The following is a 25,243-nucleotide window of genomic DNA, read 5'->3' on the forward strand; positions in this document are numbered from 1 at the left end:
ACTTCTTTTTTACCCGTCTCATAGATAAATAAATAGATAAATCAATCAATAAATAAATAGCCTAAAACCCACACATCATCGTCACTGTGTCTTCGTGATTTTTTTTTTTTTTAACCAAGGATGCGCTGAGGTAGGATTCACAGTGGTAGTCTAAGTAACATTGTAGACTTTATAGCACTATTCCCCAGGCCATTTGTTCTGCACCTTACACCTTAGTACCCTCTTGGATGTCACTGATGCAAAGTATGTCAATATAGAAATGATACAAATAACATAAAGGAGACTGTTCAGGTTTAGTGTATAAAATAAATAGCTTAGGAAGACGTGCCACGATGCTTCCTGCACGACTTTCACACTTCGTTCAAACCTCCGGAATCCTGCCTCCACCTCACAAGCCTACCATCTACACATTTTTTTTTTTTGTCTTTTCTTTGTTTTTACTTTTCCATTTTCTCCTCCTGCTTCTTCTTCTTTTTCTCCTCCTCCTCCTCTTCTTCCTCCTCCTCCTCCTTCAAACCCCCTTGGTCTGTAGCTTCATATTAACTTCTTCACAACGAAGGGTCTCTCTGAAGCTGAATAAAATCGTGAGTGAGAGAGAGAGAGAGAGCGCTGACAGTTGTCTACTATACACATCCTTTCTCCTTGTCCTTCACTAAATCCAGTCTCTCTCTCTCTCTCTCTCTCTCTCTCTCTCTCTCTCTCTCTCTCTCTCTCTCTCTCTCTCTCTCTCCCCACATTATATTTAAAGCATGAGATTAAGTTGCAGGAATCGTATCGTAGACCATAATTTCACTATCCACCATGAATTTACTACTACTACCACCGCCACAACTACTACCACCACTGCTACTACTACTACTACTACTACCACCACCACTTTTTCCACTACTACTACTACTACTACTACTACTGCTACTACTACTATTTTTCTATAAATGGTCTGCAACTATATTATTTTTTCCTTTTTTATAATGTCCATCCCTATGCATAGACATGTCAGTTCGATCCCTGAGGCCCAGCAGTCTTTCCTACGTGCCTCACACCTTCACATGTCACTGCTGTGGTACCGATGTGAGGATGGATATAGGTACGATCATCAACACCTAAACTGACGAATGTACTCTACGGTGTCGACGAAGGGTGTCGAAGATGGTGGAAGTGTTATTGAGACGAACACACACACACACACACACACACACACACACACACACACACACACTAACCTTGCACGTAACGATGTGGTAACAAAAAGAGGTTCATCCACTACCACTGAAACTTCATAGACTCAGTGGCCGCACAGGAGTACAACCAACGCATGACAAACAGAGGAAGGGAAATGGCACTGGTGGAGCAGGTGTGGAAGAGGGGGGAAAAATAAGGGCACAGTGAGAGAGAGAGAGAGAGAGAGAGAGAGAGAGAGAGAAAGAGAGAGAGAAATTCCAGGTAGCATGAGAGAAGTAACTGAATGGATCATACAGACCTTACGTTCAGCAGTGGGTAGTACAGAATCATTTGTAACAGGCAGAATAAACTTGAAATTACATAAACATTCGGTCATTAGACGTACAAGAAAACAGAGAGAAGCAACGCCCGAGACGACTAAAATCTCCATTGGAAATTTGAAGGGAGAGGTAGTCAGTGGTTGGAAAAATAAAGACATTGATATTTAGATAATGGTCTTGACAATGTTAAAGACCGATAATGAGATAAGAAAAGTATTGAGAGACACACACACTAACACTCACTTCCGTACCACCACAAGGCCAAGTCCCTCACTCTTCCTCACTCTCCCCTCTACACAGTCACGTCAGGTAACACCCAGTAGCGTCGTGAGGAACACCACTACCAGCATATGGGACACACACACACACACACACACACACACACACACACACACACACACACACACACACACACACACACACACACACACACACACACACACACACACACACACACACACACACACACACACACACACACACACACACACACACCACACGCAACATTTACAAACTATGTACAGCGTCACTAACTTCCCGGCCGCAAGAGAAAGTGAACTAGATTCTGCGGCAACGAGATGACGTCAATCGGTAGCCGGTACCGGTGACGTCATCGGGTTGGGTGACGTCATAGGACTGGGTGACGTCACTACTAGCTGTGACCACCCACGCCCTGGCCCTGGGCAGTGGTGACGTCATCGAGTCTGGTGACTGGTAGCGGTGACGTTACTGGACAGGCTGAATCACTAAGTAGTGATGACATCACAGGGCAGCGGCAACGTCACAAACTAAGGCATTGCGAGAACACCTTGACCTTGACGTCGTCCATTGATGCCACTACGTCATCGCACACGCGTTCACTGCTGCAGACAGGGATGCACATGGCTCCGTCATGCTCATGCACACGTGGTTCTAGTCCATAATACGTACATAATTTCTCGTACTCTTCCACTGTTTCTAGTTCACATTTCTATAATCTGTTTTACCTTCTGTTCAAAATATTATGTAAAAAAAAAAAAAAGTCCATCACTTTCCTCCCAGACACTTCACGTCAAACTGTCCTCTACTGCATGGGCAGGGTAATATAGCAACGTATCTCAGGTTAAGAACGCTCGCCTGCAGAGGGCAGTGAGAAGTGGAGTGGCGGACTCTTCGATAAACTAATGCTCCTTGTACACTCGACTGGAGCATAAATAAATAAATAAATAAATCGGTGCACGTTCCACGCCAAATACTCTGACACGATTTACAGTATCCAGCATAATGCGTGATGGTCCTGTCCACGTTAGTATCCCTTCTTTGGGGAGGATTCAGTACATAGCTTGCTAGTTGCTAGTAAAAATTCCCATCTTATTCACAGGAAACATTGTTATTTTATGCACAATCACAAGAAAACAAATTAATCTAGAGACATCACGAGTGGCAGGTTATCACTTCAGATTCACTGGGCGATACTTTTTTCTTTTTTTTTCCTGGGGGCACGGTGGCTCAGTAGTAGAGCATCAAGCTCGTAATCGGGGGATTGCGAGTTCAAGCCTCCCCTGGGACTGCCGTGCCGGGAGTGGCAGCGCGCTCCTGTAACCTTGCGGGGCTATATGATCCAATGCAGGGTCTAGCTCGTGGGAACGCCATTTTTTTTTTCTTTCTTAATCCTGTGAAGTTTGGATTTATAGAGTAGTTCTTCTAACTGGGTATCCTAAAAAATTAAGGATTTCACACTTAAATGCCAAAAATTGATCCAGAAATTACGTGTGACCGATTTTGTCTGGTGTTGTGTGGTGTCATTGGTGCAGCCAGAGCTTTGGCGCGTTCTAACTCGACTCGCGACGTGCGTATTTGGTTTTTGCGGGAAGTTGAGACTATAATGAAGGTCACTTCAATCAAAGCAAAAGCTTAAACTACAGAAGAAAGTGATGAATCGGAATTACATCTGTGCTTAATATATTTTTCATCAAAACCTACTCGACACTAACATACTCCGCACCGTAATAATGCCCAGTATATTTTAATGTCAACGTAGATTGTAACTGCGGCATACAGTATGAAATTGTGGTATAATGTGCACAATAAATCGCTAAGCAAGAAGTGCTAAGAGATCTCAAGAGGTACTTACCCCTCGCCGTTGTTATCGTTCACAATGAGTTAAACTGAATGCAATTCGACCAGTCATTCTCTCTCTCTCTCTCTCTTTCTTTCTTTCTCTCTCTCTCTGGGGACACGGTGTCTCAGTCGTAGAGCATCAAGCTCGTACTCGGGGGATTGCGAGTTCGAGCCTCGCCCGGGACTGCCGTGCCGGGAGTGGTAGCGCGCTCCTGTAACCAGCGGGGCTATATGGCCATAGTTGCCTAGCTCGGGGATTAAATCCTCTCTCTCTCTCTCTCTCTCTCTCCGAACACAAAATCTTCGACCACGTAAGCTATACAACCAAAACGGCGGTCCGGGGATGGATTCTCAAACATATTTACGATCTATCACTCACCAGTCGCAACTCTCAATTGTTTCTGCAAGAAGAACAACATACACGGGAGGTTACTGCACTCTCCTTTCCCGTCCTTCTTGGAAAAGCATATCAGAATTAAAACAAGGAATTGATTGTATGTTTGCGAATCCAGGGTCTGAGGTAAGAAAGAGATAAAGTTGGTCGACGGGTAATAGATACAAAGGAAAAATATAGATTTACTCTATTGCCAAGTCGACTATGCGCTAAAGTGAGAAAACTATCCACCGACTAACTTTATCTCTTTATCACCTCAGACCCCGGATTCACAAGCACACAATCAACTCCTTGTTGTGATTCAGATTATAAACACACACACACACACACACACACACACACACACACACACACACACACACACACACACACACACACACACACACACACACACACACACACACACAATATAATAATAATAATAATATACTACTGCTACTACTACCACGTCTACTACTGTGCCACTATTATTTTGGCAAACACCGCACTGGTTCAAGTATCTGAAGAAAGTCTTAGCAGTCAAAGGGACGTGAAGATAGCAATAGGCAATAGCCGTACATTGAGTCATGACGCGTGTGTGTGTGATTTTTATTGCCCCAGGGTGGTGGGACGTTGCACCCTCTGCTTTGTCCCCTTGTGGCGGTACACACCCTCCAATCCAGCCCGAGGACGTCTTTCATGGGTGTCTCCAGAATAGTTTCCTTAGCCGAGCTTTGAATGAGAGACCGACTACAAGAGTATGTGTGAGTGAAATGGAAGGGGAGACCAAGGATGAGATGGAGAGATGGAGTGGAGATACATGAGAGAGGGGGGTGTGGGTTGGAGGAAGGGCAGCCAAGTGGCAGAGGACAGAGCGACGTGAAGGCGTTTTGTTTCTGGCCACCCCTTATGGGATTACGGCGTCTGGCAATAGATAGATAACTAGATAGACGGACAGACAGATAGATAGGCCTAGATAGATAAATTTCAAACTGAGTTTTTTTTTTTATAGCCTTCACCAAGTCTTTCACTACACGACATCTTACTTGCACTGCAAAGTCTTTGAAAACTGCATGAAGGTACATGATAACTGCGTGATCAGAGTCAAGGGGCGAAGAGATCAAGCCAACACATTTTGAACGTGAACTTTCCGAGCTGGGTGTTTGACTAGCTATTTCTTGGATCATGAACTTAGTTATTTAGCACATATCCTCACAGGTGATGTTGTGGCATAAGAGAATGAGAGAGTATACATTTCACTGATCGCAAACCTAGTTGCCTTTGAGTATTCTCCCCTTCCCCCCTTATATTTCTGCCTACCTGTGGTAAATTCTAGTGCTAGATGAAGTGTATCAATGGAGTCATATTGTGTGAACTGTTAAAACGAACATGTGTGTTCAATAACGCACATAATGTAGTACTGTGACTGTACCATATTTACAATCAGCATCTAAAGTCCTGTTCCCTCTTCTGTCCATGTACCCTGAATATCAAAATCAGTGTGTTGAATCCACTGATGAATTCATTTGACCTCGTATCAGTGTCATAAGCGTCGTTTGCTGCGGGTCCATCACGCCTATTTTCAAAGTCCGTGGAGAGACAGGCATGAGAGGCGACAGGACTTCTGGGGTGGGATACTCAGACATATTTACGATAGATTCCTGTCGTAGCCATGATAGTGATTAAAGGAAGGACAAGAAGTAGACAATGTAGAGGGTATTCCACGTTTCTTGTTCTTCGAATGCAAAAACTTTTCATGCTTCTAGTCCTTCCTGTAAATACCAGTCCAACTGACGACAGGGAATCGATCTTTAGTATGACCTGGAATGCCACCTCTGATGTTGGCTACAGTACACCAGAGTTAAGCCATGAGGGGAGAGAAAAACAAATGAAGCCTAATAATCATGGACGGTGCATTTACGTAACTTAAATATAAATTACAATACCGTACATCTGAGAAGCCCGGTGGTGACGTGGAAGGATTGATGACCTAATGGAAGGAAATGTGATGAATGTGATACAGTTTTAGATGCTAATGTGGGAAAATAAAAGATATTAATACTATGATGTGCTTCGATCATTCAGAGCAATCAGAGAGTAACATGTATCAGTAAGATAGTTAGGAAGAGAAAAGATCACGAAGAAGGAAAGAGTATGTGAGGGTGTGTGGCGTGTCGTGAGAAGAAGGCTTTTTACTGTGTCGTTCTGTCAAGGCTACCTCTCAGAGGATGCCGAGTCAGGCAGTAAATAGACAAGGCTCGTTATCACAAGGAAAAATGTCAATGTACTCTGAGTACTCTTGACAGCAGTTTTAATACGCTATCGGGCAAAGAACCTGTTATCATGAGCGTCAAAGATGAAATGAAAAATAAGTCAAGATTCGTCCAGTTTTCTTCCGAAGCATTTTGACTAATATTAAGTGACCTTAATTCTTACCATATTGTAAACAGCTTTCACCCAGAGTCGTAGGCAGACATGAACAGTTTCTGCTCCTCCCATTTCCTGGCCCATATTAGATAAATAAAATAAAATAAATAAAAAAACAAAATTATATATACAGGAAACCATTAGGCTTGTCACTGAATGTAAAGCCACACACACACACACACACACACACACACACACATATATATATATATATATATATATATATATATATATATATATATATATATATATATGAAATCCAAGAGTTAGTGGTGTAGGGTTTCTAATTAACAGAAATCTTGCCGACATTATCAAATTCAGCAGTGTATCTGACAGAACAGCATGGATTGTAATTAGACTGCAAAAAATACACTTTGAAAATAATACAAGTATATGCACCGACTTCTCAAAGCTAAGATGAAGAAATAGAAACATTCTGTGACGACATCTCCCAGATTATGGAAGAAGAAAAGACCACATATATTATAATCATGGGAGACTTCAATTCAAAAGTTGGAAACTCAAAAAATGGAGAGGTATATATGGGAAAATCTGGAGCTGGAGAAAGGAAGGAAAGAGGAGAAATGGTAAATTTTGCTGAAATGTATAGCATGAGAATAATGAACACATTCTTCCACAAAAGAACATGGAGAAAATGGACCTGGAGAAGCCCAAATGGAGAAACAAAGAATGAAATCGACTTCATTATAGCAGATAAGAATAACACCATCACAAATGTCACAATTATCAACAAAGTAAATATAGGAAGTGACCATGGAATGGTGGGTTGCACAGCCAGATTCAGTTTCAGAAGTGAAAGAAAGATGATTAAAAACAAAAAGATATGCCCAATAAGAGTAAACGAAAGCAAAGCAGCCTTTCAGTTGGAAATAATGAACCGATTTCAGGCTCTAAGTAATGCTGGATGTGACACTGATGAGTTGAATGACAGACTAACAAAAGTGCTAACAGAATCAGCGGAGGTAGTAGGGAAACCTAACAACCAGAGTCAAGATGTATTCAGAAAAGACACTCGAGCTCATGGAAAAAGAAATGAAATGAAAATAAAAACAAAGATGAAATAGAACGAGAGGAATTGAATAAGCTTATCAACAAGAGACAAGGAAAGGAAAAAAGAAAGAGAAACAAGGACCAGATCAAAGAAACCATTAAAAAAGGAAAAAGTCTGAAACAGGTCCGGAGTGAAATGGCACTAGGAATGCAACAAATTATATCACTAGAAGACAAAAACGATGAAGTCAATAAATGCAGAGATAAGATGGTGAAGAGAACTGAAGAATTTTGCAAAGAGCTGTATGCATCAAAGACTGTAGTACCAATAGCTAACTTTTCAGCTGACACAAGTGAAGTACCTGAGGTAACACCAGACGAAGTAAACATTTTTCTTAAAAATATGAAAAGAGGGAAGGCTCCGGGAGGAGATGGAATAGTAGCAGATTTACTGCTGGATGCAGGAGTGGAAGTACAAAACAGGCTTGCCCACTTATTTACTCAGTGTATAAAAAAGAAGGTAGTTCTCAATACATGGTGCAATGCAATAGTTATTTTACTTTAAAAAGGCAACTCAAAAGGTCTTAGTAACTACCGACACATTAGCTTTTAATCAGTTATTTACAAACTCTTCCCTAAAGTCCTTACGAACACAACAGCAATAAATTTGAAAAAAAAAAAAAATGTGAACAGGCAGAATTCCGAAGCGGGTATTCGACTACAGATCATCTACATAATGAGTCAGCTAATTGAGAAAACTATAGAATATAATAAACCACAGTGCTTAGGTTTTGTTGATTACAAAAAGGCTTTTGATTCAGTGCAGCACATAGCAATTATAAATTCATTGCGAGAACAAGGAGTAAATGAGAACATTGTAAAACTGCTCAAAAATACCATGTAAAGAGCGAACTGCTACAGTTATATTACATAAAAACTTGGAAAAAATTAAGACTGAGAAGGGGGTGCGTTAGGGAGATACAATTTCACCAAAATTATTTACAGCATGCCTAGAAAGTATTTTCAGAAAGCTAAACTAGGAAAACAAAGGAGTAACATAGATGAAGAAAAGCTAAAACCATCTAAGATTTGCAGATGACTTTGTCTTAATCTCAGGAACAGCAGAGACATTGCAAGAAATGTTAAATGACCTGAACAGAGAAAGTCTCGAAGCAGGGCTAAAGATGAACCGGAGTAAAACTAATGTTTAATTCACATACACAAAAGAGCGTCATCAGAATAAAAGAGGAAATTCTTGAAGAAGTCGAGGAGTACAATTGTTTGGGGCAAATAATAAAATTAACGAAAAACCATGATACCGAAATAAATAGACGCATTATAATTGGATGGACGGCTTTTATTAAACAAAGAGACATTATGAAAAGTAACTTGCCAATAATCATGTATGAAAAGTATATAACGAATGTATAATTCCAGCTATGACGTATGGTTGTGAGACATGGAAACTAAAAAAATCGATGGAAAATAAACTAATCCATTCTCAGAGAGCAATGGAAAGATCAGTGTTGGGAATATCTTTAACAGACAGGAAAAAATCAACTTGGGTGAGAGAGAAACTAAAGTCACAGCCATTATAGAAGTTATAAAAGAATAGATTGTGGTAGGTGGGGGCACTCACCATCCACTCACTCGATGTAGTGATGCTGTCGGGTGTCTACCCTCTCCTCTCCTCCATCCTTCTTTCCTTCCATCCTCTTCTGTCTTCCTTTACTTCATTCTTTCCTTGTCCTTCTGCCTACGGGTAACCTTACACTCCCTCTTCCGTCTTTCTTTCCTTCATTCGTTCCTCTTCCTTCTGCCTGTGGGTGACTCTACATTGAGTGACAAGCCAAATGGTTTCCTGTACACCAGGAAACCATTTACTACGCTGGATGGTAACCATATAACCAAATTTTGGCGCCTGGTGGTTTAGTGAGTAATTATTGCGCTCCAATCGGATTGAGCCCGTGAAGGTTTATATCCAAGGAATGGTTGGGGTTGATTCCTCATGTAATGCCACTTAGGGATGAGTGAGGTTGGTCACTCTCATCTTAAATGTCGGGACCAACTGCTTAACCCCGGGCTCCTACGCTCCTCATGGGGCAGTGTAGGATTGGATGATGAATGGATGGATGGAATAAAAGAATAGAAATGGAGGTGGGCAGGCCATGTAGAAAGAATAAGGGATAATCGATGGAGCAAGAGGCTGAATGACTGGACAGCAAGAGATTGTAAGCATAGCAGAAAAAGTCCAGACAGGAAGTGGAGAGATGAGATAGAGAAATTTGCAGGGAAAACTTGACAAAGATTGGAAGAATTCATGGAGAAGGCTGGGGGAGGCCTTTGTTCAGCAGTGGATTTGTAATATACTATATATATATATATATATATATATATATATATATATATATATATATATATATATATATATAATATATAATATATATATATATATATATATATATATATATATATATATATATATATATATATATATGCCATCATCCAATCCTACTTGCCCCATGAGGAGCGTAGGAGCCCGGGGCTAGGCATGTTGGTCCTGACATTTGAGATGAGAGTGACCAGCCTCACTCATCCCTGAGTCGCATTACGTGAGCAATAACCCCAACCACTTCTTGGATATAACCCTCCAACGGCTCAATCCGATTGGAGCGCCACAATTACACACTAAACCACCAGGTGCCATAATTTGGTTATATGGTTACCACCCAGCCTAGTAAATGGTTTCCAGGTTTACAGGAAACCATTTGGCTTGTCACTCAGTGTAGAGTCACCCATAGGTAGAAGAGGAAAGAATGAAGGAAAAAAAGACAAAAGAGGGAGTGTAAAGTCACCCGCAGGCAGAAGGACAAGGAAAGAATGAAATAAAGAAAGACAGAAGAGGAAGGAAGGAAAAGAGGGAGGAGAGGAAAGGGCAGACACCCGAGAGCAGCGGTACATCGAGTGAGTGGCTGGTGAGCGCCCACACCTACCACTATATATATATATATATATATATATATATATATATATATATATATATATATATATATATATATATATATATATATATATATATATATATATATATATATATATATATGATAACTTTTCTATCTCGTAGCTAGACATTAATGCACAAAGAACACAAGACATGGGAAGATTTATACTCTCCTTGTGTCTCTTCCAAAGACAAACGAGGAAGCACTCAAAGAGTGCATACCTCAGCCAATGTCATTGCTATTAAAAAGGAACCGGATCCGGATCAGTGGAGATATTATGTGGAATACATAGGATCCGGATCCGCCCCTAAATTTAATCAATTGTTCCTTGGCCCATGGCCCACTCTTCCACAAAAAATTATAGAAATTCATTGAGGACTTTTGGAGATATTGTGAGGAATAGACAGGATCCGGATTCGCCCCCAAATTTAATTAATTCTTTCTTGGCCCATGGCCCACCCTTCCACACAACTTCATTTAAATTCATTTAGAACTTTTGAAGATACTGTGCGAGATACTTCGGATCCGGATCCGCCCCCAAATTTAATCAGTTCTTTCGTAGCCCATGGCCCACCTTTCCACAAAATTTCATTGAAATTCATTAATAACTATTGGAGATATCGTGTGGACTAGCAAACAGACAAACATAGGTGAAAACGTAACTTCCTCCAACTTCGTTAGAGGGGATAATTTGAGTAACAAGAGGGTACTGACTGTAAGAGTGTAAGTGAACCTATATCCAGTCTAATGCCAACATTATTGATGGTAGAGTTAATATAGCATGGTAGGATGAAGTCAGGCAAGTAATCAAACAAGTTGTTGATTTTCAGTATATGTTTCAGTTATGCTCACTATACTCCTACCATCCTCTTACACGATGTACAGATACCGTAAGGTGACTATGCAGTGACAAGCCAAATGGAAAGCTGATGACAGGGAGTGCTGGAGCTCCCGTTTCATCAGCCCTCAGGACTAGTTCCTGACCATCCCCCTTTGCTGAACTTTTTCAGTGTCTCAGTTACACAGAGAGTAGGCCAGCATGCTCTCCAGTACACATTTCTTTAACTATCTACACCAAACTACATGCACAGTACACACTACACTTCCTATTCAAAATTTAACTAAAATGGCGTCTCTTCACCAAGCCTCGGAGTCCCCAGGGGGGGGGGACCATAAATGCCCCCACCATCCGCCCCTCTCCCGGTGATGACTCGAGGTGCCTGGAACCACTGTCTGACTCTCTTCTTCTTCATTTCTGCAACATTCGCGGCCTTTCCTCTAACTTTCGCTCTGTTGAGCACCACCTCTCCTCCTCTAAACCTCACCTTCCTTTTTTAACGGAGACTCAGCTGTCTGAGGCAACTGATAGCAAACCCTTTTCTGTATCCTCCTACTTTCTCTATACTCATTTCAAAGCCAAAGGTGGCTGTTGTGTATATATATGCAACGACTTATCTTGCTCTCGTGTTCCTGAACTCGATTCTTCTGAATTCTCTACACTCTGGCTTCGGCTTTCCTGTCATTCTCTGACTAAATATATCTGTGCTGTTTACTTATCCCCTAATTCTACTGACTATCAAAAATTCTTCGACTATCTTACTTCTACGATGGAACACATTCTATCCATTTCTCCTTTCTCTGAAATCTCCATTCTAGGAGATTTCAATGTTCACCACCACCTTTGGCTCTCCTCTCCTTTCACGGATCCACCTGGTGAACAAGCCTGCATCTTTTCTATCCTTAATGACCTAGAGCAGCTTGTACAGCACCCTACCCATATCCCTGACTGCCTTGGAGAGAGCTCCAACATACTTGACCTCTTCCTCACAACTAATCCTTCTGCTTACTCTGTTAATCATTTCTCTCCGTTGGGCTCCTCCGATCACAACCTTATTACCTTAACCTGTCCTATCACTCCGGTACGGCCTGTGAACCCTCCAGGGAAACGTCGTCTGTGGCATTTTGGAGCCGCGGACTGGGAGGCCCTCAGGCAGTACTTCTTTGATTTTCCCTGGAATGATTATTGCTTCCATGGCCGGGAGCCATCTGAGTGTGCCTTGCGCATTACAGAGGTTATTCTCTTGGGCATGGAAGCATACATTCCTTTCTCATATCCTTTGACTAACGCAAGAAAGTCTCGGTTTAATCACGCTTGTTATAATCATGTCCGCAACAAGGAGAGGGCCTACGAAAGGTACCGGAGCCAACTCACCCCTGAATCACATCATCTTTACGTTTCTGCCCGGAATCGTGCTAAGTCTGTTCTTCGCTCTACTAAAAATAATTTCATCCATACTAAATGCTCTCAACTCTCCAACTCGAATTCTTCCCGCTCCTTCTGGCACCTTGCCAAAAATCTTTCTAACAACTTTACCTCATCATCCTTCCCTCCTCTTTTCTACTGTGATGGTTCTGTAGCTATTTCATCTACTGATAAAGGAAATCTCTTCGCACAGACTTTCTCCTCCAATTCCACCTTAGACGATTCCGGTGCTGTTCCTCCGTCACTTCCCCCCTCCGACTTCCTCATGGCTGACATTAAAATTTCTTCAGTTGATGTATTTTCTGCCATCACTGGCCTCAGTACTAACAGGGCATATGGGCCTGATGGGGTTCCTCCTGTTGTTCTCAAGAACTGTGCTTCTGTGCTTACACCCTGCCTAGGCAAACTCTTTCGCCTTTGTCTGTCAACTTGTACCTTTCCTTCTTGCTGGAAGTTTGCTCTCATTCAGCCAGTCCCAAAGAAGGGTGACCACTCCCAACCCTCCAACTATCGTCCAATTGCTTTAACGTCCTGTATTTCAAAAGTTTTCGAGTCAATTCTCAATAGAAAAATTTTAAGGCATCTTTCCTATCACAACCTTCTTTCCGATCGTCAGTATGGGTTCCGTCAGGGACGCTCCACTGGCGATCTTCTCACCTACCTTTCAGACTCCTGGTCATCCTCCTTTCGGGACTTTGGCGAAAGCTTTGCCATTGCACTTGACATCTCAAAGGCTTTCGATCGAGTCTGGCATAAATCTTTAATTTCCAAACTGCCCTCCTACGGTTTCTATCCTTCTATCTGTGCCTTCATCGCTAGCTTCCTTTCTGGACGTTCTATAGCCGCTGTTGTAGACGGCCACCGTTCTTCTCCTAGATCTATCAACAGTGGTGTTCCTCAGGGCTCTGTCCTATCACCAACTCTCTTCCTTTTATTCATCAATGATCTTCTAAGCTGTACATCTAACCCTATCCACTCATACGCTGATGCCTCCACCCTTCACCTTTCCATTCGGTTCCTGCAACGCCCATCTCAACATTTACTTCAACAAACAAGGGATGAGGCTATGACACACCGAATATCTGACTTGGCTCGTATCTCTGACCGGGGTAAAAATAATATGGTTGTTTTTAATGCATCTAAGACTCATTTCTTACACCTATCAACCCAACAAAATCTTCCACAGGTAAACCCACTAATGTTTAATAATATTCAGCTTAATTGGTGTTGTGATGAGGAGGGGTAGATTGAGGTGGTTTGGACATGTGGAGAGGATGGGGGATGATAATTGGGTGAGGAAGGTGAAAAGTGTTAATATTGGGGATGGGGTTATGAGGGGTAGACCGAGAAAGACATGGGACGAGGTCATTAAGTGTGACCTTAGGGTTAAGGGACTGAACAGGGAGGCTGCAATGGATCGTGCAGCGTGGAGAGCCGCCATTAGGTGACCAAGGCCGACACATGCAAGCATGTTGGAGCCTTTGAAAACGAAACGAAACGAAATGAAATGAATCCTGCATCATCCTTGAACATGCTTGGGGTTTCATTTACTCGGGACTTATCTTGGAAAGATCATGTTACATCTCTTGTAAAATCTGCTTCCAAGAGATTGGGTGTGCTAAGCTGACTCCGCTCTTTCTTTACCCCTGCACAATTGTTGACTCTATACAGGGGTTTTATCCACCCCTGTGTGGAGTACAACTCTCATGTGTGGGGAGGCTCCCCACATACAGCTCTTCTCAATAGGGTGGAGTCAAAGGCTTTTCGTCTCATTAACTCTCCTCCTCTTACTGACTCCCTTCAACCTCTGTCTCTTCGCCACATTGTTGCATCTTTATCTCTTTTCTATCGCTACTTTAATGGTCACTGCTCCTCTGAACTGTCTGCTTGCATTCCTCCACCTCTACGACGGGCGCGTAGCACCCGTCTGGCAGCAAACTCTCATCCCTTTACTGTCCAACTCTCTAATGCAAGAGTTAACCGTTACTCCCAGTCTTTCATTTATGCAACAGGTCAGCTCTGGAACTGTCTCCCTCTGTCTGTATTTCCTGCTGCCTATGATCTCCAGTCTTTCAAACGCAGTGTGTCCAGGCATCTCAAAATGATGGGATCTTGAATTTGGCTCTCTATTGTATTTTGTTTTTGTCTTGGAGGGAACTGTTACTGCGGGCTCATGGCCTTTGGTTCCTTCTTCCCCGCATAAAAAAAAAAAAAAAATAGTGGCTATCGTATAACCAAATAAACTCTCCAACCGGATGTGGCCCATGAAGTGCTTACATCCGAGGGATCACAGGGTTTTTTGCCAATATAATAGTGTCTAATTACCTCGTCTTAAATGCCGGGTCTACATACTCTAGTAGTAGACCTCTGTGTTCCATATGGGACAGTAAAGGTTGGGATGATGGATAGGCTAGATGGATAGAAAACTCCCGGAACTCAAAACTGTCAAAAATCAATGACAATTCTCGCAAGGACGCGCATCAGTATTAACCTATTCTCCAAGAGAATGAACTTACACCTACTGTAGGTGTTCATGAAGGTTAACACTAGACGATTTTGTTCAGTCGCGCAATCCTCGCAACTTGAGTTAAGCAGAGGATAGACGTACCCTTCAGAGTTTGTTGATGTGGAATATGTAACTTAGAAAAACTAACCGTACTTAGATAATTATCTCAGACAGAAAGCAAACTTTTCTTGCTTTTTCTTCATTTTTGAAGTTCATATCCCAAAGTAACCAACGCCACTTTTCTTTGCCTAATAATTGTTACTCGTACCACTTCTCTTCCTTGACTGTACGCTTTACTAAGCATCAAGGTGATACACTCGATGATTACTTAACAATTCATGGTTGCAAATCACCTAACTGTTAATCAAATAACTTATTCATTTTAGATGGTTGCAAAGAATGAAGTTCTTTATTGCATTGTCAAGAGCAAAATTTCGACTTGCTTTTCCGTGTTTACGTGACCTTCCCTTTGCCCTCCAGCTTCAAGCATGCAGGGCTTCAGTCACGCACAGGTGGTTGCAATATGATTTTTACATGATGTGGCTCTCATTAGTCCTCACAGAGTCATGGTTGCGATGTTCAGACCGTAAGGCGTGGGAAGGAAGTTTAAAGCACGGAGCAAAGAGGGGGAGGCGGGAGACCAGCAGCTCACAAGGGTACAGTCTAATCTAGCAGTGAAGAGTACGGACGCGTGGGCTAATGCTCTTCAGATTTGTGTCATTCCTCTCAACTTCGGCTATATTGGATGATTACTGGACAACATATATACAGGTATGATCTCTAAGAGTCACACGGAACCCAAGAACACGTAGAATATCGATTACTCCTCAGTGAAAATTCACGGAAAGCTACGACTGAAACAAGTTCGTCTTGCTTGTTTGGTGTACAGCCGTGTAGTACATCCTAATATGTTGAAAAAAAAAATCAGCTGTTTTAGTGAAATGTAGTACCTTACGTATAGTGGTGGAATATCTAAGTTTAATTCATCATCAGCTGCTTACGTATCCTTGACAAAATAGTTACGAAATTCATGTGGGTTATAACGGGGTTTGTGCAGCCGACGCGACATAAGGGTAAACAAACCAGCCCGCCATCTATTGAGGGCTTGAAGAAATAGCACGAAATTTTAGGAGTAACTCGTGTACTTTACGGATTGTCCCGAACTTAATGTTTTGGAAAATAATACGTGCAGCTTCCAAGACTTTCTTCGCCGAATGCAGCGTTATGTTTAGGTATTTATATTTATAAGTTTGAGCATGTTATACACCAGACATTTCTCTCCTGGAGTACACATAGAGTGGTAGACCTGCATGATATGTTTTGGATACTACTACTGTTTATAGCCAGTGTTGTAATGTGCATGACATTTTTTATTATATTTTATGCTGGCAAACGATGGCTTTCAATTTTTTCTCGTAGTTTTTAGGCATATGAATAATGCGTTTTCTTGTAAGTATGCACGTTATTGTTCTTAATCTTTAAGTGTTCCAGATACCTGTACTTAAAATGTATATTCTTCCTTTCATTAACCTGACCTTCTACTTTTCAACATAAGAATGGGGAGCTTCACCTCGAAGCCCCAGGTGGGAAGTGAGGAATGCGAAGGTGATCGAGTGGAGGTGCCAGACGGTGTGGTGGGACGGGACGCTCTGCTGGAGTGGGTGCAGAAACCCTTGAAGTCCTTCCCGCCCCTCCTGCCCCGCACCTACCGCTACCCGCCCAACGCCCGCACTCTCCCGACCTCATACCCGCCCGCAGATTCCTTTCGTGTTATGCAGTGGAATATCTTGGCTCAAGGTGGGTAGTTTCATAAATCTGCCAGTCTCCAATAAAGATAGTAGTCCAGTTGTTGAATGTAGTTCTATGCAAGATAATTCAGTAAAATTAATTCGTTAATACTTTATCACACGGGCACAGTTTTACTCTTCAAATAGGTCTTTCACAGATTGATTAGAATAGGGTAGTTTTGGTCTGCTAGGAGTGGGGGCTTCCAGCGTTAGGTTTAATGGCAATCCTAGGTGGTTAAAATCATTGGGGGTCTGGGGACGAATCCCCTAGTTAGCTTAGTTAGGTTAGGTTGGCGAGATCGTCAGTAAGCTGCCGCGGGCGTCCAGGCAGCTTCCTTGATCGTAAAATAGGTAAATGTTTTTGTTGTATACACGTTTTATAGTCTAAAATCAGTTATCTATGTTGTATATTGTACCAAAGTTAATTAAGAACGTAATGTAAGAAGGCAGGTAGAATTGCCTCGCATGTTATAGGTTACGTGTATATGTATTCCTATCATCAGTTGTGGAGCTGAAGAACCGTGGTCACATAGTAAAACCTTTGCTTCTGAAGTTATGACGAACTGCCTTATTGTCAGAAGAGACAGTGGCCCTTTTCCCCTTCCCTCTGTCAGAAGTTTATTGATGATTGCTATGCTTAGTATTGTACATTAGAACTGGAGTCGCTTATTTAGTAGCTGAAGTTTGTAAACTTCTGTTAGTTGTGTATGTATCCATGTGCAAGGAAGTAAGCCACAGAGTATAAGGCACTTAAAACAGTACATGTCTTCACCAGTGTGTGTGTGTGTGTGTGTGTGTGTGTCTCCTCCTCCCCGCCTGTTGTTACCATAGCAACCGTGTTGCTACAAGTACAGGCGCAGTGCCTTGTGTCGTCGATAACATATTGCCGCGGGGCTTGAATAAATTCATATGTGTATATTATAATGCTAGGTGTTTTAAGGTCGGCTTCCCGTCTCTCTAACACCTAGTGTGTTGCTGGGTTCCCTTTCTACTGTAGACCGGAGCTAAGACAAATAAGAGAGAGGCAGGACACAGAAACTCAAGGCAACAACCTTACACGGTATTGCTAAATTCTACAAGTGGAACGGGTAGATGTCACAAGAGTAATTATACTGAACAATTATAAACCTTAAGCCTAGATGGTGGGGGTTAGTATCACGCAGGGTACTTTTCTGGACAAGATCAGGTAATGTGAATAGCACTACTGTAATGCTAGGTGTAAATAGGCTCGACTTCTTGTTCCTAAAACACCTAACGTGGAGCGAGGTCCTCTTTCGAGACCGGAGCTTAGTGCAATAAAGAGAGGCAGGACACAAAAACTTCAGACAATAACCTTTACACGTATATTACCACAATCAGACGCAGGACAAATCAGCAGATATTACAACATAATATATAGCAAGAAATAAAACCTTATCTAGGATATGTGTATCTCGCAGGATACTTGCTTATCTGATATTAATGCCAACACAATTAAGCCTAGTGTATTCAGGGTACAGAGAATATAGGCGCGCGCGTGAGGCGCGGGGAGTGAGTCTCGCAAGGGGGGGGGGAGAAGGGGGGGGAGTGACTTGTGACGGCTAGGACGGAGTTATGGTAATACTGGAGAGAGGTAAGTATTAACAATGGGAATAACACGTTTTCCAAATGCAAAGGGACTTTGGTAATTGATTCTATTCCTGGTTTGCACTTACACTAGGTACTGGGACGAGGGAGTGTCATACAGAATTTACGGGTAGCGTGAGTGGGGGAATATCATTAACACTTCTCGTATTATTTCTTTAGAGTTTACAGCAGTGGGGGTGTATTACTACGGAGGAATTTCCAGGCGGCACAGTCTTACTAATTGTATATAGGGGACGTCACTCATAAATCTAGTTCATCAGATCTTGGTTCACACACTCGTCCTTTATTCTCTCACTGTGATCTTACTTGCCCCGATATTCACTATATTAAGTCACTGCACGATATTACACTAGGTTCGGCAAAGTCACACTTAACCTAAATCACTTGCACTGTTTCTGGGCTTCATCACCCGTATTCATTGTGGGGGAGCAGGGGCGGGAACACGCCGTCGGCAATCCTGCCGGGCTAGGGGCACTGCCAAGGGGAGGCGTGCCGAGAGGGCACGGGACGGCTTGTAGGGGCGTCCTCTCGCGTCCTGGGCTACCCGTGGCCTCCGGGCTGGGCTCAGGGGTGCGGCCCTCGGGACTGGGGCCGAATAGCTCCAGAAACCTCTGGTGTAAGTCTCGGCCGGAGGTGGGAGCCTTACTTCGTCGTGGGGGCGTATGGAGATCGCGCCCGGGCGTCCTGGGGAGGATCGGGAGAGACTGCGGACTGCGGTCTCCAGCATCTAGGGGCACCGACAGGGGAGGACTGCGGCACCGGCTTACACTGGGGCCCGTCAGGTTCCAGAGCCAGGCATAGGGAGTGGAGGCCAGGGGAGGCTGTGGGGCCTGACTGGGCTGCTCTGGTACAGGAGGCCTGGGCTCTTATCTCCTGCCGGGGTGACATCTCGCTCCTTGCCTCCTTTCGTCCGTGGGGCCCGGCAATTGGCCATGGCTGCCCAGGGGCAGGGCTCTCAGGTGTTGGGGCCTGGCAATTGGCCGTGCCCCGAGTGGGAGAGTCAGTGCACCTCTGTGCACCTTCGGAGCGGCAGTGGGCCGTCTGACGAAGGCAGGAGTGGCAGTAGACCGTCTCCTGCTTCAGGAGGGCGGAGTGGCAATTGGCCGTCCCAGGGGCACCACCTTCGGAGCAGCAGTAGGCCGTCTCATGAGGGCGGGAGCGGCAGTAGGCCGTCTCCTTCTGCTGGAGGGAGGAGCGGCAGTAGGCCATCTCAGGGACACCGCCTTCGGAGCAACAGTAGGCTGTCTCAGGGGCACCGCCTTCGGAGCGACAGTAGGCCGTCTCACGAGGGTGGGAGCGGCAGTAGGCTGTCTCCTTCTGCCAGAGAGGGAAGCGGCAGTAGGCTGTCTCCTTCTCCAGGAGGGGGGAGCAGCAGTAGGACGTCTCTACCAGGGCACCTTCGGAGCGACAATAGGCCGTCTCACGAGGGCGGGAGCAGCAGTAGACCGTCTCCTTCTGCAGGAGGGGGGAGCGGCAGTAGGCTGTCTCTACCAGGGCACCTTCGGAGCGACAATAGGCCGTCTCACGAGGGCGGGAGCGGCAGTAGGCCGTCTCCTGAGGGGTGCTGTCTGGAGTGTCTAGAACAACTCCACCCCGAGCTGCTTCAACAATCCCACTCTGTGAAGGTAGTGTCCTTCTCCTATGACGGCGACGGCGTGGTGGCTGCGTGACATAGGGGCGCACGGCCCGGGCTAACATATGCCGTTGTTGCTGGGGGTTGCTCCGACTGGTGGTGGCTACCCCGTGGGGTCCATGTGAGGGTGTCGGCACGTTCCCGGGCATACTGGGCTGTATCTCACTTGCCCCGTTGTCGGGGGCACTACAGTATTCTTCTGTTTCCATTTCGGGGGCACTGCTTTGTAAGTCACGCATTTTAACTACGATCAGGAGTTCTAGGGCAGTGAGGGCAAATACTGTCACTTAGGGGAAGTCTAGGTTTTATCTATCGGGTGGAGTTCTGTTCACTAGGGCCGTGGCACTGATTTCACTGTTGGCAGTCTAACTTGTTTGTCCGCTGGGTCATTAATTATCATTATTGCACTGGAGCCTCCGTATGATCTCGGCGTGAGGCTATATCACTAAGATGGTAGCATATTCACTCAGACAGACACTTATTCCACTGCCTGGCCGTATTCGTGCCATCTCACTGTTACTTTATTTATTCCACCTTTCCTTTACACTAACACTGATGCTTTTAATTCTGACTTCCCGTATTCTGATAATTCACTGTTCTGCCCTTACTTCACTATATCACTTTCACTGTGCTTTCACTGTCTCTCACTTTCGGGACTGGGTGTAGTAGCAGTCAGATACAAGGGTGGCAGGAACAACTCGGCCTAACTACTGACGGGGCTGAGTTCCGCCCGTGGCCTCCGTATTCAGGGGCCACGAGTTCATGCATAGGGGCATCCTCTCTCGTCCAGGGCTGCTGGTGGCGAAGGGTCCCGCACTCTCATGGCTCGGGGCGGGAGTCTGGCCCTCTGGGCTGGGGCCGAACAGCTGCCTGAATCTCTCGGTCAGGCGCCTGACAGTGGACGAGGGTCTCCGGCATCGGGGCGTAGGGATGTCCCACGCGGGGATCCTGGGGGCAGTCTGGAGGTCCCGTGGGCTGCGGTCTCCGGTGGTCGTGGACGTGGTCAGGAGTGGGCTGAGGCGTATACATGGCGAGTGATGAGAAGGGTGGGTGGTGAACTGAATGAAAGGAAGGCAATGATTGATTATGTGTGTGTGGATGAAAGGATGCGAAGATGTGTAATGGATCCAAGAGCTTATAGAGGTTGGGGGAGTGGACTTTCTGACCACTACTTGGTGGTGGCCAGAATTAAGATCCAAGTAAGATGGAGGAATAGAAAAAGGGAAAGACGAGAGGAAGGAGTAGTTGCAAGGAGAGTGGAAAGGTTACAAGAGGATGAGAAAAAGGCAGAGTATAAGAGAGAAGTGGAGGAACGATTGGGCAAATATGAATTGGAGCAGATGGGGGACCTGGAAGGTGTGTGCAGGATATTTACAGAAGAAATATGTGCAGCATGTAATGTGGTGTGTGGGAGGAAGAGAAGACGGAGGGGGGTGCAAGGAACAGCGTGGTGGACCGAAGAGGTGAGACAGGCTGTGGCACAAAAGAAGAAAACATACAATGAATGGATGAGAAATAGGGGCGTGGAAGAAGTTGAGAGGCGGAAGAGAGAGTGTTATATGCAGAAAGAAAGAGAGAGGTGAAAAGATTAGTAAGAGAGAGTAAGAAGAGAGTGGATGAGGAATTTGGAAGGAATTTGAGTGTAAAGTGGAGGGACTGTAAGAAAATGTTCTGGAAAGAGGTGAAGAGAGTAAGACAGGGTGGAAGTGAGGTTGGCAGGGGAGTGAAAGATAAAAATGGTAGTTTACTAGTGGAGAAGGGAAAAAAAGTGAGCAGATGGAGAGAACACTTTAAGGAATTGTTGAACATACAGGATAGAAGTAATGCGAGTATAAGTGGCTGGGGAATGGCTGGGAGAAGGAGGGAGGTAAGAAGACAGGAAGAAATCAGTAGGATAGAAGTTGTGGAAGCAATGAAGAAAGTTAAATTGAGGAAAGTGCCAGGAATTGATGGAGTGTGTGGTGAAATGCTGAAGCATGGGGGAGAGATAGTAGTAGAATGGATGTGGAAGATGTGCAGATTGGCCTGGGGGGAAGGTAGAGTCCCGGAGGATTGGAAGTCAGGTATAATTATTCCCTTGTACAAAGGAAAAGGGGAAAAAGAAGTGTATGGTAATCATAGGGGCACATGTCTTCTTAGTATAATAGGCAAAGTGTATGCTAGGATACTTATTGACAGAGTTAGAGAAAGAACAGAGGAATTAGTTGGAGAAGAACAGGGAAGCTTTAGGAAGGGAAGAGGTTGTGTAGATCAGATATTCATTCTTAGATCTTTAGTGGAAAAGTTTCTAGAGATGGGAAAGAAGTTGTATGCTGCTTTCATGGATTTGGAGAAAGCATATGACAGGGTGGATAAACAAGGATTGTGGAAAGTATTAAGAATATATGGAGTAGATGGGAAGTTGTTGAATGCTGTGAAGAGTATGTATGATGGTGCTAAGGTTGCAGTGCGTGTGGATGGTGAACTGGGTGAATTTTTCTCTTTGAAGGTTGGGTTGAAACAGGGATGTGTCATGTCTCCATGGTTGTTCAATCTGTACATGGATGGGGTAATAAAAGAGGTACAAGGTAGGGTAGTAGATATTGGAGTGGCCCTGGTGAGAGAGGATAGTGTTTGGAAACTCCCTGTACTGTTGTTTGCAGATGATATTGTGTTGTTGAGTGAAGACGAAGGGGAGCTGCAAGGCTTGGTGGATGAGTTCAGGAGAGTGTGTGAGAAACGGAATTTAAAGATGAATGTAGAGAAGAGTAAAGTGATGGTCTTTGAGAGAGGTGAAGTCAGTGAATGTACAGCGAGGTTGGATGGTGAGGAATTGGAAAATGTGAGTTCGTTTAAGTACTTGGGTAGTGTGATGAGTAAGGATGGAGGTTTGGAGGGTAAAGTGCTTGAAAGGGTACAGCAGGGAAGAAAGGTTGCTGGTTCTTTGAAAGCAATGATAAGAAACAGGGAAGTGAGCATGGAAGTGAAAAAGTTATTACATGACAGTATTGTGATACCAACTCTAACGTATGGAAGTGAAGCTTGGACGTTGTTGAAAAGACACAAGTCAATAGTGAGTGCAGTGGGAATGAGTTATTTAAGAGGAGCCTGTGGAGTCACATGGAGAAACAGGCTGAAGAATGAGGATATAAAGGAGCATTGTGGTGTGGATGTGGATGTGATAAGAAGTGTTATGAGGAACACACTGAGGTGATTTGGCCATGTGGAGAGGATGGAGGGTGAGAGACTGATGAAGAGAGTGTATGTGAGTGAGGTGGAGGGGGGAAGAGGGAGGGGGAGGCCGAGGATGAGATGGAGGGATGGGATGGAGAGGTATATGAGAGAGGGGGGTGTGAGTTGGGAGCAGGGCAGTGAAATGGCAGGGGACAGGGTGACATGGAAGCGATTTGTTTGTGGCCACCCCAAATGGGATTGAGGCATCTGGCAATAGACAGATACCAGTCCATTTGTGCAAGACAGAAAGAAATCGTTATTATAGATCTCTCCTACACAGAATCATGCAGTGGAGTTCTACTGACTGTGATTCACCACCCCATAAAAAAAATTCTGGATACAGACTTGCATCTGACCACAATGTTGACTTCCCTTGAGAGCAGCCTGACAAGAAAAATAAAGTAGAATTTAAATTGTACTGTACTGTACACTATACAATATGTAGCTTGATGGCAGGTGGGTGACTGTCACTGACCCTGAGGGATACTTACCATAAGAGTGAATTGTGCCGAGAACTTGAAAACTAGCCACACAGTCCTCACCCTTAGGCAGGAAACCCAGCCATAAGGCAACAGAATCTAAGCTGAGATTCTCACACCATTACAAGTGTTCATATAGGCATCATCAGATTTCTTTTTTTAGCAGTTTCCAGTAACTGTTAGGAAGCAATTAGATAGTCTTGGCACATGCATACTTCCAGCCCATAGAAGACCATCAGCTTATCATGGCCAATCCCAGATGAGGCAGCAGTATAGCCAGGTCTATGCAAATGAAGGGGTGAGGGGGGGGCAGAGTGGGACAAAGCACTGTGGGGGTGTAGGATTCTTTAAGAGGAACAAGGCTTTATTTTGACTGATTGATTGTATACTATATGTCAGTGTTTGAGTCAGTTATATCCCACTTTTGGTTAGACTGAAGGTGGAGAGTTTTAGCAAGAAGTTCAGTGAAGAGCAAGGAGCTGTTTATGGTGGTGGAAATGGCACGTAAAAGTCACCACTTTGGACATATTGTACAATTAAAAATTATTTGTTGTGGGCCTGCCTCTTAACCCTTTCACATCGGGTAGCACGTTGACGTGCCATTAAGGAAATGTCTGTACAGTAGTCATCAGATGGCACGTATACATTTTCTGGCCCTTTTATATTTGCACGCCATTGCTGGGGGACCAATAATGGTTCAGTATCGGGAGGTGGCAAGACTGAGGAGTTGCCGTCATGGGAGGACTATATTATTGTCTATTATTTTCGTCACATAAGGGAGGTACTGTATGTTGAGGCATGTAGTATGAGATGTTTTGCTGCTGCGGCAGCTTACTTGGATCTGATGGAAGTGACATCTGATGACCCAGATTATGTTGTCAGATGAAAGTAAGAGTGAAAATGAAAGTGCTATAAGAAAAGAAAAAAGAAAAAAGAAAAAAAAAAGCTTTGAGTTTATCATTATACCGAATGGCCAACGTCTGGCAGTGGCGGAGCACCAACACCACAGGTTTTGACATCTCACCACACAGGCTATTATTTTTTTTTTTTACATTATATTAGACATCATTTTACTCAGGAAATTATGGTCTACTGTATATTTTGGTGTGGAATATTTTATTGAAATAATTATCTCCATATACAGTAGGCTCGCACAGTGCGCGAGAGATTGGGCGGTCCACGACCTCGCGCACTGGGAATTCGCGTACAGGGAATACATAATCTTATGGGAATAATTACATATGGGAGGTACCCCCTCATACCTGGACATTTTTTGGCCCTTAGAGACATAATAAAGGTCATATTTTTCAGACATTGTACT

General features: G+C 44.0%; 1 protein-coding gene across 1 annotated transcript in view; it reads left to right on the forward strand.

The window, feature by feature from the left end:
• Window positions 1-25,243, forward strand: part of cu (NADP/NADPH phosphatase nocturnin) — a 64,388-nt gene that overhangs the window by 7,449 nt on the left and 31,696 nt on the right. Inside the window, exon 2 of the mRNA XM_080280969.1 lies at window positions 16,740-16,981. Coding sequence (XP_080137095.1) covers window positions 16,740-16,981 — 242 coding nt within the window. The remainder of the gene's footprint in view (window positions 1-16,739; window positions 16,982-25,243) is intronic.

Source organism: Coenobita brevimanus, chromosome 87, assembly GCF_032717465.1.
Source record: "Coenobita brevimanus isolate Jiangsu-jjx chromosome 87, ASM3271746v2, whole genome shotgun sequence".
In the NCBI taxonomy this organism is placed as follows: domain Eukaryota; kingdom Metazoa; phylum Arthropoda; class Malacostraca; order Decapoda; family Coenobitidae; genus Coenobita; species Coenobita brevimanus.